The sequence below is a fragment of the Ranitomeya variabilis genome, chromosome 6 (genome assembly GCF_051348905.1).
Source record: "Ranitomeya variabilis isolate aRanVar5 chromosome 6, aRanVar5.hap1, whole genome shotgun sequence".
In the NCBI taxonomy this organism is placed as follows: domain Eukaryota; kingdom Metazoa; phylum Chordata; class Amphibia; order Anura; family Dendrobatidae; genus Ranitomeya; species Ranitomeya variabilis.
Window position 1 is genome coordinate 236,359,092 of NC_135237.1, and position 16,249 is coordinate 236,375,340.

General features: G+C 46.4%; 1 protein-coding gene across 13 annotated transcripts in view; it reads right to left on the minus strand.

Moving 5' to 3' along the window:
• CTNND2 (catenin delta 2) overlaps window positions 1–16,249 on the minus strand; it is a 3,400,942-nt gene that overhangs the window by 1,692,691 nt on the left and 1,692,002 nt on the right. For all 13 annotated transcript variants that reach the window (XM_077269511.1, XM_077269508.1, XM_077269506.1 and 10 more), the window contains one exon: window positions 14,699–14,912. In XM_077269511.1, the coding sequence (XP_077125626.1) occupies window positions 14,699–14,912 (214 nt within the window). The remainder of the gene's footprint in view (window positions 1–14,698; window positions 14,913–16,249) is intronic.

Below are 16,249 nucleotides of genomic sequence, written 5' to 3' on the forward strand. Positions count from 1 at the left end.
ATAGATGGGTATTTCCTGAAGGAACTACAGATAGTGCTTTGGAATGGTGCCCGGGCTGCCCCTGCAAGACTTTCACACTTGGGTGCCCCTCAGGCGCTGGTTTGGTAGTTGTAGCCCCTCAGGGTTGAGGCCACTCTGGGTCCGATTTGGCGGGCGGCGCCGCTCTGGGTCCGATTTGGCGGGCGGCGCCGCTCTGGGTCTGATTTGGCGGGCGGCACCGCTCTGGGTCCGATTTGGTGGGCGGCGCCGCTCTGGGTCCGTTTTGGCGGGCGGCGCCGCTCTGGGTCCGTTTTGGCGGGCGGCGCCACTCTGGGTCCGATTTGGCGGGCGGCGCCACTCTGGGTCCGATTTGGCGGGCGGCGCCACTCTGGGTCCGATTTGGCGGGCAGCGCCACCCTGGGTCCGATTTGGCGGGCTGCGCACCTCGGGATCCGATTTGGTGGGCGGGTCACTTTAAGAGTTGATATTATCTGGCAAAACTGTGTCTTGGTACAGTTCGCAGGCGTTGGCATAGTAACTGAGTCTGACTGCGCATATCAATGAGCTAATCAGCCAGGTGGCAGTTATTTTTAGAAATTGCCTCAGAAATCAGGCCCATTATAAACGTTTGGGAAAATTTCCCTATTGAAATGCATTGAGACACTTTTTTCAAACGCAAATTGCGCCAAAACTACAAATCCGATCGACACGAAAAATACTTAGCACACCTCTTGGGGACGCTGGCTTCGAAATTGTTCCAAAGCACTATAATAAGAAGAAGTTATCCACGATGGAATAACAGTATAGTGCTTTGTTCCAAAGCAGTATAATAAGAAGTTTACCACGATCCGATTACAATATAGTGCTTTGTTCCAAAGCACTATAATAATAATAAGAAGTTTAACACGATCGGATTACAATATAGTGCTTTGTTCCAAAGCACTATAATAATAATAAGAAGTGTACCACGATCGGATTACAGTTTAGTGCTTTGCTCCAAAGCACTATAATAAGAAGTTTACCACGATCGGATAACAGTATAGTGCTTTGTTCCAAAGCACTATAAATATAGAAAAAAAGGGGGCTCTGTATTTCTTTGGAATAAAATAATCAGGATTAAGATGCAAAATAACATATTCATGGCCACTAATACCTGGGACTATGTACCGTGTTTCCCCGTAAATAGGGCGCCCCCAGAAAGTAAGGCATGCTAGGGGGATCACTGTGCCTGCTAATATAAGGCACCCCCCGAAAATAAGGCATACCTTGTTCTGTGCATGGGGCATGCAGTTGTGTCTCGCTCCCGCTGTACACGCTGTCCGGTGCCCGCCACTGCAGCCACGCTGTTCGGAGGAGTTAATCACAGCCTCGGAGCTGTGTGCCGATCTCTGCCCATGAGCCCTGCTCCAATCACAGTGCAGGAACCATGGGCCAGCTGACATCATCCATAGCCTCCGATTGTTCCTGGGCTGTGATTGGCCCAGGGCTCCTGCGCTCTGAGTGGCCCAGGGCTTCTGCATTACCAAAGCACTGAAAGCAGCACCGCGGAGGAAACCAGTAAGAAAGTGAAAGTGTGTGTGTGTCTGTGTATGGGTGTGTGTGTGTGTCAGTGTAAGGGTGTGTGTGTGTACGGTACACACATGTGAGGCTGCAGTGGGATACTGTGATAATGGGAGACTGCAGTGGGATGATGTGGGATGATGGGAGGCTGCAATACTGTACTGTAGAATGATGGGGGCTGTAATGGAATGATGGGGGTGCTGTATTGGGGACTGTAAAGGGATGATGAGGGCTGCAATGGGATGATGGGAATATTTGGGGCTGCAAAGTGATGATGCGGCTGCTTGTTATGATCTGGTGACCTTGGAGCCGCATGAAACTTTCTCTGGAGTCGGTGGAACCTGTACTGACCGCAAATCCTGAACTAACACCGCAACTAGAAGTAGCCGTGGGGTGTGCCTAACATACCCTAGACACCTCGACACAGCCGGAGAACTAAATACCCCTATAGATGGAAATAGGAATGCTACCTTGCCTCAGAGCAGACCCCCAAAGGATAGGCAGCCACCCACGAATAATGACTGTGAGTAGGAGAAGAATAGACACACTCAGGTAGAAAACAGGATTTAGCAAAAGAGGCCACTCTAGCTAAATAGGAAAGGATAGGACAGATTACTAGGCGGTCAGTATTAAAACCCTTCCAAAAATATCCACAGCAGATAATACAAAAAGTTCCACAATCTAACTAAAGACATGGAATGTATATCTGCCACTCCAGAGAATCCAACAAGACCGAGAAAATACTGACACAATCTAAGCTGGACAAGAAAACACAAAGAATAGCACTGAATTGTGAAGCACACAACATGTGTGCCACAGGAAAAAAAAAAACAGACACTTATCTTTGCTGATTTGGCAGAAAGGCAGGAGGAACCAGGCAGAGGTCCTACACCTCCCAACAACAATTGACAACTGGCAAGGACTAATGAATCCTGCACGCCTAAATACCCCAGTCAGAACTGCAATCAGCAGATACACCTGACCAGGACTGCAACTCAGGGGCAACTGCATGACCACCTACAACCACCGGAGGGAGCCCAAAAGCAGAATTCACAACAGTACCCCCCCTCCTTGAGGAGGGGTCACCGAACCCTCACCAGAGCCTCCAGGCCGATCAGGACGAGCCAGATGAAAAGCATGAACCAAATCAGCAACATGGACATCAGAAGCAAAAACCCAAGAATTATCCTCCTGGCCATAACCCTTCCATTTGACAAGGTACTGAAGCCTCCGCCTCGAAAAACGAGAATCCAAAATCTTCTCAACCACATACTCCAACTCCCCATCAACCAAAACAGGGGCCGGAGGATCAACAGAGGGAACAACGGGCACCACATATTTCCGCATTAAAGATCTATGGAAGACATTATGGATAGCAAAAGAGGCCGGAAGAAACAATCGAAAAGACACCGGATTAATAATCTCAGAAATCCTATAAGTACCAATAAACCGAGGCTTAAACTTAGGGGAAGAGACCTTCATAGGAACATAACGGGAAGACAACCAAACCAAATCCCCAACCCGAAGCCGGGAACCAACACACCGACGACGGTTAGCAAAACATTGAGCCTCCTCTTGAGACTACACCAAATTGTCCACCACATGAGCCCAAATCTGCTGCAACCTGTCAACCACAGAATCCACACCAGGACAGTCAGAAGGCTCAACCTGCCCAGAAGAAAAACGAGGATGAAAACCAAAATTACAAATAAAAAGGCGAAACCAAAGTAGCCAAACTAGCCCGATTATTAAAGGCAAACTCGGCCAATGGCAAAAAGGCCACCCAATCATCCTGATCGGCAGACACAAAGCATCTCAAATAAGTCTCCAAAGTCTGATTAGTTCGCTCGGTCTGGCCATTTGTCTGAGGATGAAATGCAGAAGAAAAAGACAAATCAATGCCCAGCCTAGCACAAAAGGCCTGCCAAAACCTAGAAACAAACTGGGAACCTCTGTCGGACACAATATTCTCTGGAATACCATGCAAACGAACCATATGCTGAAAAAACAACGGAACCAACTCTGAAGAGGAAGGCAATTTAGGCAAAGGCACCAAATGAACCATCTTAGAAAACCGGTCACAAACAACCCAGATAACCGACATCCTCTGGGAAACCGGAAGATCAGAAATAAAATCCATAGAAATATGCGTCCAGGGCCTCTCAGGGACCGGCAATGGCAAAAGTAACCCACTAGCATGGGAACAACAAGGCTTGGCCCGCGCACAAGTCCCACAGGACTGCACAAAAGAACGCACATCACGTGACAACGAAGGCCACCAAAAGGACCTACCAACCTAATTTCTGGTACCAAAAATACCAGGATGACCAGCCAACACAGAACAGTGAACCTCAGAAATCACTCTACTAGTTCATCTGTCAGGAACAAACAATTTCCCGACAGGACAGCGGTCAGGTCTATCAGCCTGAAATTCCTGAAGAACCCGCCGTAAATCAGAGGAAATGGCAGAAAGGACCACCCCTTCTTTCAGAATGCTGACCGGTTCAAGGACCTCAGGAGAATCAGGCAAAAAACTCCTAGAAAGGGCATCAGCCTTAATATTCTTAGAACCCGGAAGATACGAAACCACAAAATCAAAACGGGAAAAAAACAAGGACCATCGAGCCTGTATAGGACTCAGCCGTTTGGCAGACTCGAGGTAAATCAAATTCTTATGATCGGTCAGGACCACAATACGGTGCTTAGCTCCCTCAAGCCAATGTCGCCACTCCTCAAACGCCCACTTCATAGCCAACAACTCCCGATTGCCGACATCATAATTGCGTTCAGCAGGCGAAAACTTGCGGGAGAAGAAGGCACACGGTTTCATCAAAGAACCAACAGAATCCCTCTGAGACAAAACTGCCCCTGCCCCAATCTCAGAAGCATCAATCTCAACCTGAAACGGAAGAGAAACATCTGGTTGGCGCAACACTGGAGCAGAAGTAAATCGGCGTTTAAGCTCCTGAAAGGCAGAGACAGCCGCAGTGGACCAATTCGCCACATCAGCGCCTTTTTTCGTCAAATCAGTCAAGGGTTTAACCACGCTGGAGAAGTTAGCAATGAAACGGCGATAAAAATTTGCAAAACCCAAACATTTCTGAAGGCTCTTCACGGATGTGGGTTGAATCCAATCATGAATGGCCTGAACCTTAACCGGATCCATCTCCATAGATGAGGGAGAAAAAATAAAGCCCAAAAAAGAAACCTTCTGCACCCCAAAGAGACACTTAGACCCCTTCACAAACAAAGCATTGTCACGAAGGATCTGAAATACCATCCTGACCTGTTCCACATGAGACTTCCAATCATCGGAAAAAATCAAAATATCGTCCAAATATACAATCAAGAATTTATCAATATAAGTCCGGAAGATATCATGCATGAAGGATTGAAAAACAGATGGAGCGTTAGTGAGCCCGAATGGCATCACAAGGTATTCAAAATGGCCTTCGGGCGTATTAAACGCAGTTTTCCATTCATCACCCTGTTTAATACGAACAAGATTGTATGCCCCCCGAAGGTCAATCTTCGTAAACCAACTAGCCCCTTTAATCCTAGCAAACAAATCGGAAAGCAAAGGTAAAGGGTATTGAAACTTGACCGTGATCTTATTCAAGAGGCGATAATCAATACAAGGTCTCAAGGAGCCATCCTTCTTAGCAACAAAAAAAAACCCTGCTCCCAACGATGAAGAAGATGGCCGAATATACCCTTTCTCCAAAGACTCCGTAACATAACTCCGCATGGCGGTATGTTCAGGCACAGACAGGTTGAAAAGTCAGCCCTTAGGAAACTTACTGCCTGGAATCAAGTCAATTGCACAATCACAGTCCCTGTGCGGTGGAAGGGAACTGGACTTGGGCTCATCGAATACATCCTGAAAATCAGACAAAAACTCTGGAATTTCAGAAGAGGAAGAAGAGGAGATTGACATCAAAGGAACATCATTATGAACCCCCTGACAACCCCAACTAGTCACAGACATAGATTTCCAATCCAACACAGGATTATGTACCTGCAACCACGGGAAACCCAGCACGATAACATCATGCAAATTATGCAACACCAGAAATCGACAATCTTCCTGATGGGCTGGCGCCATGTGCATGGTCACCTGTGTCCAAAACTGGGGCTTATTTTTAGCCAAAGGTGTAGCATCAATCCCCCTTAAAGGAATAGGGTTCTGCAAAGGCTGCAAGGGAAAACCACAACGCCTGGCAATCTCAAAATCCATTAAGTTCAAGGCGGCGCCTGAATCCACAAACGCCATGCCAGAAAATGATGACAATGAGCAGATCAAGGACACTGATTACAGAAATTTAGGTTGTACAGTACTGATAGTAAATGAACTAGCGACCCTTTTTGTCCGCTTAGGGCAGACTGAAATGACATGAGAAGCATCGCCACAATGACTTTGCTCTAAGGACGACGCCACAGCGCGCACAGTTTGACGCTCCCGCAAGCGCCGATCAATCTGAATGGCCAGAGACATAGAATCACTCAGACCGGAAGGCGTGGGAAACCCCACCATAACGGATTCAGAAAGACCCTTTCTGAAAATTGCCGCCAAAGCATCATCATTCCATTTAGTCAACACAGACCATTTTCTAAATTTCTGACAAAACAATTCTGCCGACTCTTGACCCTGAGACAGGGCCAGCAAGGTTTTCTCCACTTGATCCACAGAATTCGGTTCATCATATAATAATCCTAAAGCCTGAAAAAAGGAATCTACATTAAGCAAGGCCGGATTCCCAGATTCCAGGGAAAATGCCCAATCCTGTGGATCGCCACGCAGCAGGGAGATGACAATTTTATGTAAATAATAATATATCCGCGCTAGGAAAACCCCTCTCTGTTTGTATGACTTGGTAATCCAAAAGATAATATTCTGAACCAGCCCTAGTTTGTTATGTGGGATCTAGGAAAAAGTAAGGGTCCTTTAATTTTTATTTTTTATTTATTTATTACCAACTCTCACTAAACTCTTTTCAGAGTGACTTTCATAAAGAATACTACCAAAAAATAAACGTATAGGGTGATTATTCCATAGTATGAGTACACACTCACCCTTCCAAGGAGATCATGGTATAGCTCAATGTGGTTCTTCATGCATTTATGTCCATACTAGTGGTCTTTGATCTTCGTCCCGATGTCCGGATCAATATAGGCCAAGGGTGTATACGCGTGGTAAGCGCTTGCCCGGCCGGTGGCAGAGCTCGCCCGCAGTATTAGCTTGCAATAAATAGCGCGAGGTGTGTGCGCGCTGTGGTTTGTTAGCCGCTCAGTCTCCTGGCAATGCAGGACCTAGCGTGACGTCACAGTCACGTGTTAACACACGTGACTGGCTATGGGTAGCGCGGTGGATCAAACAGCCCGACGCGTTTCGAAGTAAACGTACTTCTTCCTCAGATGACAATTTTAACCTGCTGAATGGAATCACCGGACGATCGCTGTCTCAGAGCAAAAAACAGTTTACAATTGTTTTTAAAACCCCAAAATTTGGACCTATCACCAAAAAACAAATCAGGAGTAGGAATCTTCGGCTCTAAAGCAGGAGTCTGAACAATATAATCAGAAATACCCTGTACCCTAGCAGCAAGCTGGTCTACAGGAGAAGCTAATTCCTGAACATCCATGCTGGCACAAGACTCCTCAGCCACCCATAAATAAAGAGGGAAAAAAAGACAAAACAGACTGCAGAAAAAAAAAATGTCTCAACACCTCTCTTCCCTTCTTCTGAGATGCATTTAACTCATTAGTGGCCAGTTGTACTGTTGTGATCTGGTGACCTTGGAGCCGCATGAAACTTTCTCTGGAGTCGGTGGAACCTGTACTGACTGCAAATCCTGAACTAACACCGCAACTAGAAGTAGCCGTGGGGTGTGCCTAACATACCCTAGACACCTCGACACAGCCGGAGAACTAAATACCCCTATAGATGGAAATAGGAATGCTACCTTGCCTCAGAGCAGACCCCCAAAGGATAGGCAGCCCCCCACGAATAATGACTGTGAGTAGGAGAAGAATAGACACACTCAGGTAGAAAACAGGATTTAGCAAAAGAGGCCACTCTAGCTAAATAGGAAAGGATAGGACAGATTACTAGGCGGTCAGTATTAAAACCCTTCCAAAAATATCCACAGCAGATAATACAAAAAGTTCCACAATCTAACTAAAGACATGGAATGTATATCTGCCACTCCAGAGAATTCAACAAGACTGAGAAAATACTGACACAATCTAAGCTGGACAAGAAAACACAAATTATAGCACTGAATTGTGAAGCACACAACATGTGTGCCACAGGAAAAAAAAAAACAGACACTTATCTTTGCTGATTTGGCAGAAAGGCAGGAGGAACCAGGCAGAGGTCCTACACCTCCCAACAACAATTGACAACTGGCAAGGACTAATGAATCCTGCACGCCTAAATACCCCAGTCAGAACTGCAATCAGCAGGTACACCTGACCAGGACTGCAACTCAGGGGCAACTGCATTACCACCTACAACCACCGGAGGGAGCCCAAAAGCAGAATTCACAACAGCTGCTACAGTAAAGGAACTGCTGTGGGTGATTGTTACGGTAGCAGTACAGTGTCCAGAAAGTGTGTGGGAGCCATTTTAGAGCCCTTATGTTTTGTGGCCCTGTGTGGGAGTCAGGCAATTACAGCACCGTACCGTAGTGTGTTACTTTGATTTGTTGTCTGCTTTTCTGCTGATCGGCCTACCGTAAAGTACCATACTGTAAAACAAATACCGTAAACAATGGTGATACGGTATATTTTTACCCCTAGACATGAGCGCCAAAAGAAAGAGCTATTCTGTGGAGTACAAAAAAGGAATTGTGGAAGAATCTTGGGGCAAAAATCTTACTGAATTCTGCAAAGAGAAAATGTTGAGTGTCCGATTGGTCCAAAAATGGTGAGCAGATTACGGTAACCTCAGTGAACAAGTGGACAGCAGAAATGCTAAAAAGCGCAAGATTGGATCTGGTCGGCAACCATTATATTCCGAGCTGGAAGACCTGATCTGTGAATGGGTTGTTGACAGGAGAGCAAAGACATTGGTTGTGACTAGGGCTCAGATTCAAGAATTTGCCCTTGCAATGGCACCACAGTTTGAAATTGCCCCTGAAGAATTCAAGGCATCACAACACTGGCTGGAGGTAACAGAGAACGTGTCTTACTTTGGGGTCATGCCTCCAAATTGGCTGTACATGTTGGTCTCAAAAAGACCCTCTGTTTGATCTCTCGCTATTACTGGTGGCCAATGTTGTCTAAGGATGTCCAAAGTTTTGTCGCCTCTTGTCCTTCCTGTGCCAAGAATAAGATTCCCAGGCAACTACCTTCTGGGCTTTTGCATCCTTTACTGGTACCCTCCACTCCGTGGCAACATATATCGATGGACTTCATCACTGACCTGCCTTGTTCGTCTGGTTGTACCGTCATTTTCGTGGTCATGGATCGTTTCTCCAAGATGGCTCATTTCATTGCACTACCAGGTTTACTCTCTGCTCCCGAATTGGCAAAGATCTTTGTTCATCATATTTTTCGTCTTCATGGTCTTCCCTTACATATTGTTTCTGACCGAGGTGTTCAGTTCACCACCCACTTCTGGAGATCTCTCTGTAAATCTATGGACATATCGCTTGATTTTTCTTCGGCCTACCATCCACAGTCCAACGGCCAAGTGGAATGTACTAATGAGACTTTGGTATCCTATCTTCGCCATTTCTCCAATGCCCATCATAATGATTGATCTGACTTACTACCGTGGGCTGAGTTTTCCTACAATAACCATCCCAGCAAAGCTACCAACAAGTCTCCATTTTTCATCGTCTACGGTCTACATCCTGGTCTTCCTCTACCGGTTCCTCCTGTCTCTATTGTACCAGCGGCTGATCTTCTGTCTAGGGAGTTCTCCAGGGTCTGGCAGGAGACCAAGTCCACCCATGAGTTGGCTCAAGTTAGCATGAAGAGACATGCGGATAAAAGGCGTCTCGATTCTCCTTTATTCCATCCCGGGGACAAGGTTTGGGTTTCCTCCAAATTTATTCGCCTTAAAATTCCTTCACATAAGCTGGGTCCTCGCTATATCGGTCCTTTTGAGGTTTTGTCTCGTATTAATGATGTTTCCTACAAACTTAAGTTACCTGCCTCCCTTCGTATGCCTAATTCTTTTCATGTGTCTCTCCTCAAGCCGGTAATTTTCAATCAGTACCATGCTTCTTCCCTTAGGTCTCCTTCGCCTATTTCCGAGGATGATGTCTTTGAAGTTAAGGACATTTTAGCCATGAAAAAACTTAGAAGGAGAACTTTGTTTTTGGTTGACTGGAAGGGTTTTGGCCCTGAGGAGAGGTCCTGGGAGCCTCGAGAGAATATTCTAGCTCCTCGTAGTTTGTCCATGTTTCTTTCCAGTCTTAAAAAGAAAGGGCCTAAAGACAGGGGTACTGTCATGCCGCCGCTCCCTGCGCCCTGTCATACTTACCTGTTCTCGGCGTCCCAGCGCGTCTCTCCTCCTGCAGCATCTTCTTCTCAGCGCACTCTTCCGCCCTCTGCTGGTCGTCGGGCGTGTGCACATGCCAGGTTCAGCACTGCGCGTGCGCACTTCTAATCTTCCTGTCTGCGCTTCTTCCCATCCTCTCTATCATCTTGGAGGACCTTCACCCGGAAGTGCTGCGCCGCACTGGTATGTAAACTGCTTCCGCCTGCCCCTCTGTGCCTGATGATAATTTGTGTTTTCAAGTGCTTCTGGCCGCCCGTGGTCCCTGTGCGTTCCTTGTCCTCTGACGTTGGGTCTCTGCTTTTCTTTACTGTGCCGTGTCTGTTTCCTGTGTACCTGCCGTGTTACCATCAGTTCCTGTTTCTCTGCGGTACCCCTCTATTCTCCCATGTCCCTGCCTTGCTCCCGTCAGTCTCAGTGTCTCCGTATTGTTTCCCGCCAGGCCTCTGTCTTCGTCATACCCTCCCGTTCTTAGTCTCCGCCGTTCCCATCTATCCTGTGTTCCTGCCGTCATCGCCAGTCCGTTATTTTCCATCTTGATCCTCCAGCTTCCGTGGCGATAGTCCCTCGTGGGCCTGCCCCTAACACTCCCTGTATAGGGGGCGGTCCATCTGGTCAGCTCGTCCGTGAGGGGTTCGTTGTCACGGTCCAGAGGGTTCACCCTTTTCGTTTTTTGTCACTAGTCCTCACAGCAACCTTCAGGGGAGCCACCGAGATTATGTTGTAGGGATAAATAATGTGGGATGGTTCCTCTTCAAAATCAGCCGACTTGAAAGACCTTGACATGACATCAGCCTTAACATTCTTTTTGCCAGGTCGGAAGTGAAGCTCAAAAGCAAGACGGGCGAAAAACAGGGACCACCGAGCTTGCCGAGGATAGAGTCTTTGGGCCGACTGAATATAAGTCAGATTCTTGTGATCGGTGAAAATTATGAAGGGGTCGATGTACCGTGCCTTCCAGAAGATACCACCACTCCTCCAATGCTAACATGATGGCCAGTAGTTCTCTGTCACCGATGAAATAGTTGCGTTCCGAAGTAGAAAATGCCTTGGAGAAGAATCCGCAAGTGATTAAACGACCAGACAATGACCTCTGGGAGATCACAGCCCTGGCCCCGTGGAGGAGGCATCCACCTCGAGAATGAATGGTCTGTTAGTGTCTGGGCGATGAAGTACAGGCGCTTGTGCGAAGGCTTGCTTCAGAGTCAAAAAGGCGTCTTTGGCCTCCAAAGAACAAACACTGGGATCAGCTCCCTTGTGGATAAGTGACGAGAGGTGCATGGTCATTGAGGAGAAGTGAGGCACAAACTGCCTGTAATAGTTCGCAAAACCGAGGAATCTTTGGATGGCCTTCAACCCGAGGGGTCGCAGCCAGTTGAGGATGGCGGACACCTTCTCGTGATCTATCTTTAAACTGGAATCAGAGATGATGTACCCCAAAAAAGGCAGGGATGTCTGTTCGAAGATACACTTTTCATACTTGGCATAGAGACGGTTCTCTCTCAAATGAAGTAACACTTGACGAATGTTCCGTTTATGGGTAGGCAGATTCAGAGAAAAAACAAGAATGTCTTCAAAGTACACCACAATGCAGGAATACAAGAGATCCCGGAAGATGTCGTAGTGCCCATGGATGCCAACCAAATTGTAGGCCCCACGGAGGTCAAGCTTAGTAAAAATTCTTGCTTGCGATCAAAGAGCTCAGGGATAAGCGGCAGTGGGTACTTGTTCTTGATGGTAATTTCATTTAGCCCTCTGTAGTCAATGCAAGGACGAAGTGAGCCGTTTTTCTTCTTGACAAAGAAGAATCCAGTGCCAGTGGGAGAAGAGGACGTTCGGATAAAGCCTTTGGCCAGATTCTCCTTAATATACTCTGACATTGCTTGCGACTCAACTGGAGAGAGCGCATAGATTCCACCCTTGTGAGGCGTAGAGCCAGAAATGAGTTCAATCGAACAATCATATTGCCGATGGGGGGGGGAAGACTCTCCGTCTCCCTCTTGCAAAAGACATCTACGAAGGACCAACAAGCGACTGGTAATCCGGTCGGAGCTAAGTTGGGACGAGAAATTTTGGGAGGGCGAACTGATAACAGGTATTTATCTTGGCAGTGCTAGCCCCAACGAAGAACGTTCCCTGAGCGCCAGTCCAGGATAGGTTCATACGCCCCCAGCCAAGGTAGCACGATAAGAATTGCATGGGATAAATTGGGCAAGACGTAGAATGCGATTCTTTCGCGATGTACAGCCCCCACCTGCAACTCCTCCTCTTCCGTAACCTTCGTGACAGTCTCTTGTAAAGGCCTTCCATCCACAGAGGAAATCAGATGTGGCTCATTCAGGATCCTGACTGGAACCTGGTGCTTCCTGGCCTCCTCCAGACTAATGAAGTTGCCTGCCGTGCCCGAATTAAACTATGCCAACAACGAGAAGCACCCATTCACAGAAGTTATCTGGACAGACATAGATAAAGCTAGAGAGGAGTCACACACACCCCGGGAGGCCTCTCCTACCTAACATATGTGGAGGAGTTTTCCGGCTGAATGGGGGAGGAACGGAGTAAATGCGAGGCACTACCACATTAAAAACAAAGCCCTTGTGCAACTCTCTCTTTCCGAATCTGATCCGCCATCTTGACCTGATCCACCTGCATAGGTTCAGGCGTGGGAACGGAAGAGGACGCCACAGATCGTGGGCTGAGAGATCTATTAATGGAGGAAACAGTACGATGGTATCTCCTCTCCCTGATGGACTCCTGGGAGCACTCCTGGAAGCGTAGGTCAATACGTGTGGCCAGAGAGATCCAACCTACTTAGAGGATTTGAGTATCCCGACCCACCAATTCATCCTTAAATCGACCCGACAAGCCACACCAGAATGCTCCAACCAGTGCCTCATTATTCCACCCCAGCTCCGAGGACAGAGTATGAAAACAAACAGCATATTGTCCAACCGTAAAGGGAGCCTTGGTGGAGATTAAAGAGAGGCTCAGTGGCCGAGGCTACATGACGAAGCTCGTTGAACACTTTGTGAAAGGTCTCTAAAAAGGTAGACAATTGAGAGGTTATGAGATCATCATGTCCCCACAAAGGATTTACCCAGGCCAGAGACTCGCCCTCAAAATGTGAAACCAAAACTCCACTATTGCCTGATCAGTGGGATATTGGTGCAGCAATAATTAATTCAAATGTAGGCGGCATTGATTAAAAAACCCAGACACAGCTTGGTGTCACCACTATACCGGGGTGGTTTACCCAGACAGGGTGGAGGATGCGGAGAGGGTTTAGGGTTACGAGACTGAGCTTGGGCAGAGGCTGCGGTGGCAGACTGAAGGGAGAGCAGACGGTCATCCACTGAAGCCATATAACTTAATATGCGAGTCTGGGTGTCACGTTGCTGAACAAGTTCCTGTTGGAGACTGGCAAGCTGGGAAGCATTCCCAGGATCAGAGGCCTGTAAAGTGGACAACCAAGATTACATGGACTTTATGAATGACATTATACGCGTCTGATTCTCCCGCAAGTACACCAACTCCTTCTGAGTAGCAGCCGAGGACGGGGTCCATGGCCTGATTATTCTGTTAAAATTCCTGGAGTGGACCCACTGGATCGCGATGACGACCGTTCTGAGGCAAGCTGGCCAGGAGGAACCGACCCTTTTACAGGGACCATTAGGGGCAAGCCTAAGAGAGAGGTATACCGCAATAGCTTGTGCCAGAGGGGCAGCTTGAGGACAACAAGGAGAATCAGCGTACTCACCGAGGACCAGACGGGCAGAGCAGCCACAGAGAGAACCCGGGACTCAGGACACGGCAGGGTTCACACAGAGGGTACTGTATCATGGACGGAGCGGAGCATGCACTGGAAGCATACAGGGACTTAGCAGAGCACACACACTGAAAGTGCACAGGGACAGAGCAGAGCATGCACTGGAAGCGTACAGGGATTGAGCAGAGGATGCACGCACTGGAAGCATGCAGGGACAGAGCAGAGAATGCACACACTGGAAGCATACAGGGACAGAGCAGAGCATGCACTGGAAGCGTACAGGGACTGAGCAGAGCACGCACACACTGAAAGCATACAGGGACCTGACGTACAGAAACCTAAGTGGACCTGAAGGGAGCATGGACACAATCATAATCAGGTGCTTCCTCTAGCAGGAAGCGACCTGATATACCCAGAGGCCGCTGCCCAGGCTGTACTGTACTGAGTCAGTACAACCCGGCATCATAAAGAAGTCGGGAGTGCGTGTGACCACGACCTAAGCGGCCTAATGCGCATGCAAGGGGAATGGAATCCCCAGCGTGGCCAAGGACCCGGAAGAGGAGGAGGAGGGACGTGGCGAGGAACCCGAGAAGCAAGGTCAGTATTAGAGTGCACCGTAATAGGGCCCCAGACACTGCAAATAATCATCCACAGTGTAAATTGACAAGAGCTGTGGGACAATTTATCCTGCAAATTTTAGTGTGAATTTCATCCTCCGTGCTGCAATTTCTTTGTGATGATAGCTACAGTGGGAGCTTTGCTGAGGGAGGTCAGCAGTAACACTTCGGTGAAAAGAGTCACATTTAAATCATCAAGTAACACCAATTATTACTCACATTGCTGATAGCTTAGCAGAGCCAATCTCCTTAAATAACTTATCATACCTGTTACTAGTTCTCTGATTTCCAAATCAGTGGTCTTTCGAAGCAGTCGTACTAAGGCTGGAATACCACCACAATTCTTCAGTGCAATTTTGTTATCATCATTTGCTTTTCCATAAACTAAGTTCCTCAGTGCTCCACATGCACTTCTATGAACATCTGTCATCCGATGGTCCAGGAGATCTACTAATAACTGGATTCCACCTTGTCTTCGGATCTGTAATGCATATTATCAGAAGTATTTGATTTTACATCACAAGCAGACCCAATAGAATAGATTCACCTATAAGAATATGTAGAGCTTGTATGCATTTCTGTAAGGAATTGGGAATATAGAACTATAAAATATCATATATGTGCTGAAAAGGATAGACACAGGGAGCAATTTAATTGGTAATAAAATGTATTTTAAAGATCCCTATTTGGTTGTCTAAAATTGATGTTCCCTTCTTAGAATAGTAATCAATACTAGAAAGTGGGGTATATATATATATATATATATATATATATATATATATATATATATATATATACGACAATTCGGATATTAAAATATTAAAACATATGCAAATTATTGTATCTTCGTTAGTGAATATTAATGCATATTAATGATAAAACCTTTATATATAATTGCGATAATGACACAAAATGGGAGTAGTATAGGATTATTAATTGATGTAAAATAATGATATTGCAATGTAAGCTTCTTGTGACCCCCAAGTTTATGTATTATGGGCATTTATCAGCACTAGAGTTAGTGAAAACTAGCGGAGTTAAACTTACACAAGTAATAACAACACAAGTTTAAGGCAAACCATTTCTACTTAATATTTTAGTCCTACTAGGGGTCTTCAGAGGGTTTGGACATTTTAACTTGTTAGTGCAGATTTTCTCACAAACTACAGACAACTTCTGTCCATTCTACTTTTATACTGCAATATGCTTGGCTTTAATGGAATGTTCCAAGATGACACACATGGGAGCATCCAGCTAAGCATCCATTGCTGCTATTAACTTCTTAAAATGCCACAGGGAGTTTTCGCTCACATTTCCTGCTCCCATTGGCCGCCTCCATGACATGATCGTTGGGTGCTGAAACAAAGAAAAATCAGCTGACTGCACGTCAGTCCCAGGATGCACGTTCCAAGTCCAATGACCCAATCGGACATTAAGTGATACAAACAATAGAAAGGAACAGTATCCAGTTCAGGTGATGAAAAAGAAAAAAAAAAACTTTATTCCGCCATGATGTGACATTTCAACCACGATTGGTCTGTATCAAGTAAACACAAAGCATAAAATGGCAGCCTTATATAGTGTGGTGGCACATGCACACCAATCACAAACAAGGTACTGCCCAATTTACATCATTACAAAAAACATATACAAAATCACAAAATACACAATAACATATACATTAACAAATGCAATATAAATATCATATCAATTTAAGAAAAAAGGCCAATAACACAGGTCAACAAAAAAAATTTTTTTTTCTGGTGTCCAAAATATTTTAATGAATTTGGGGTATTTTTGGGGTGCTGATTCTGAATA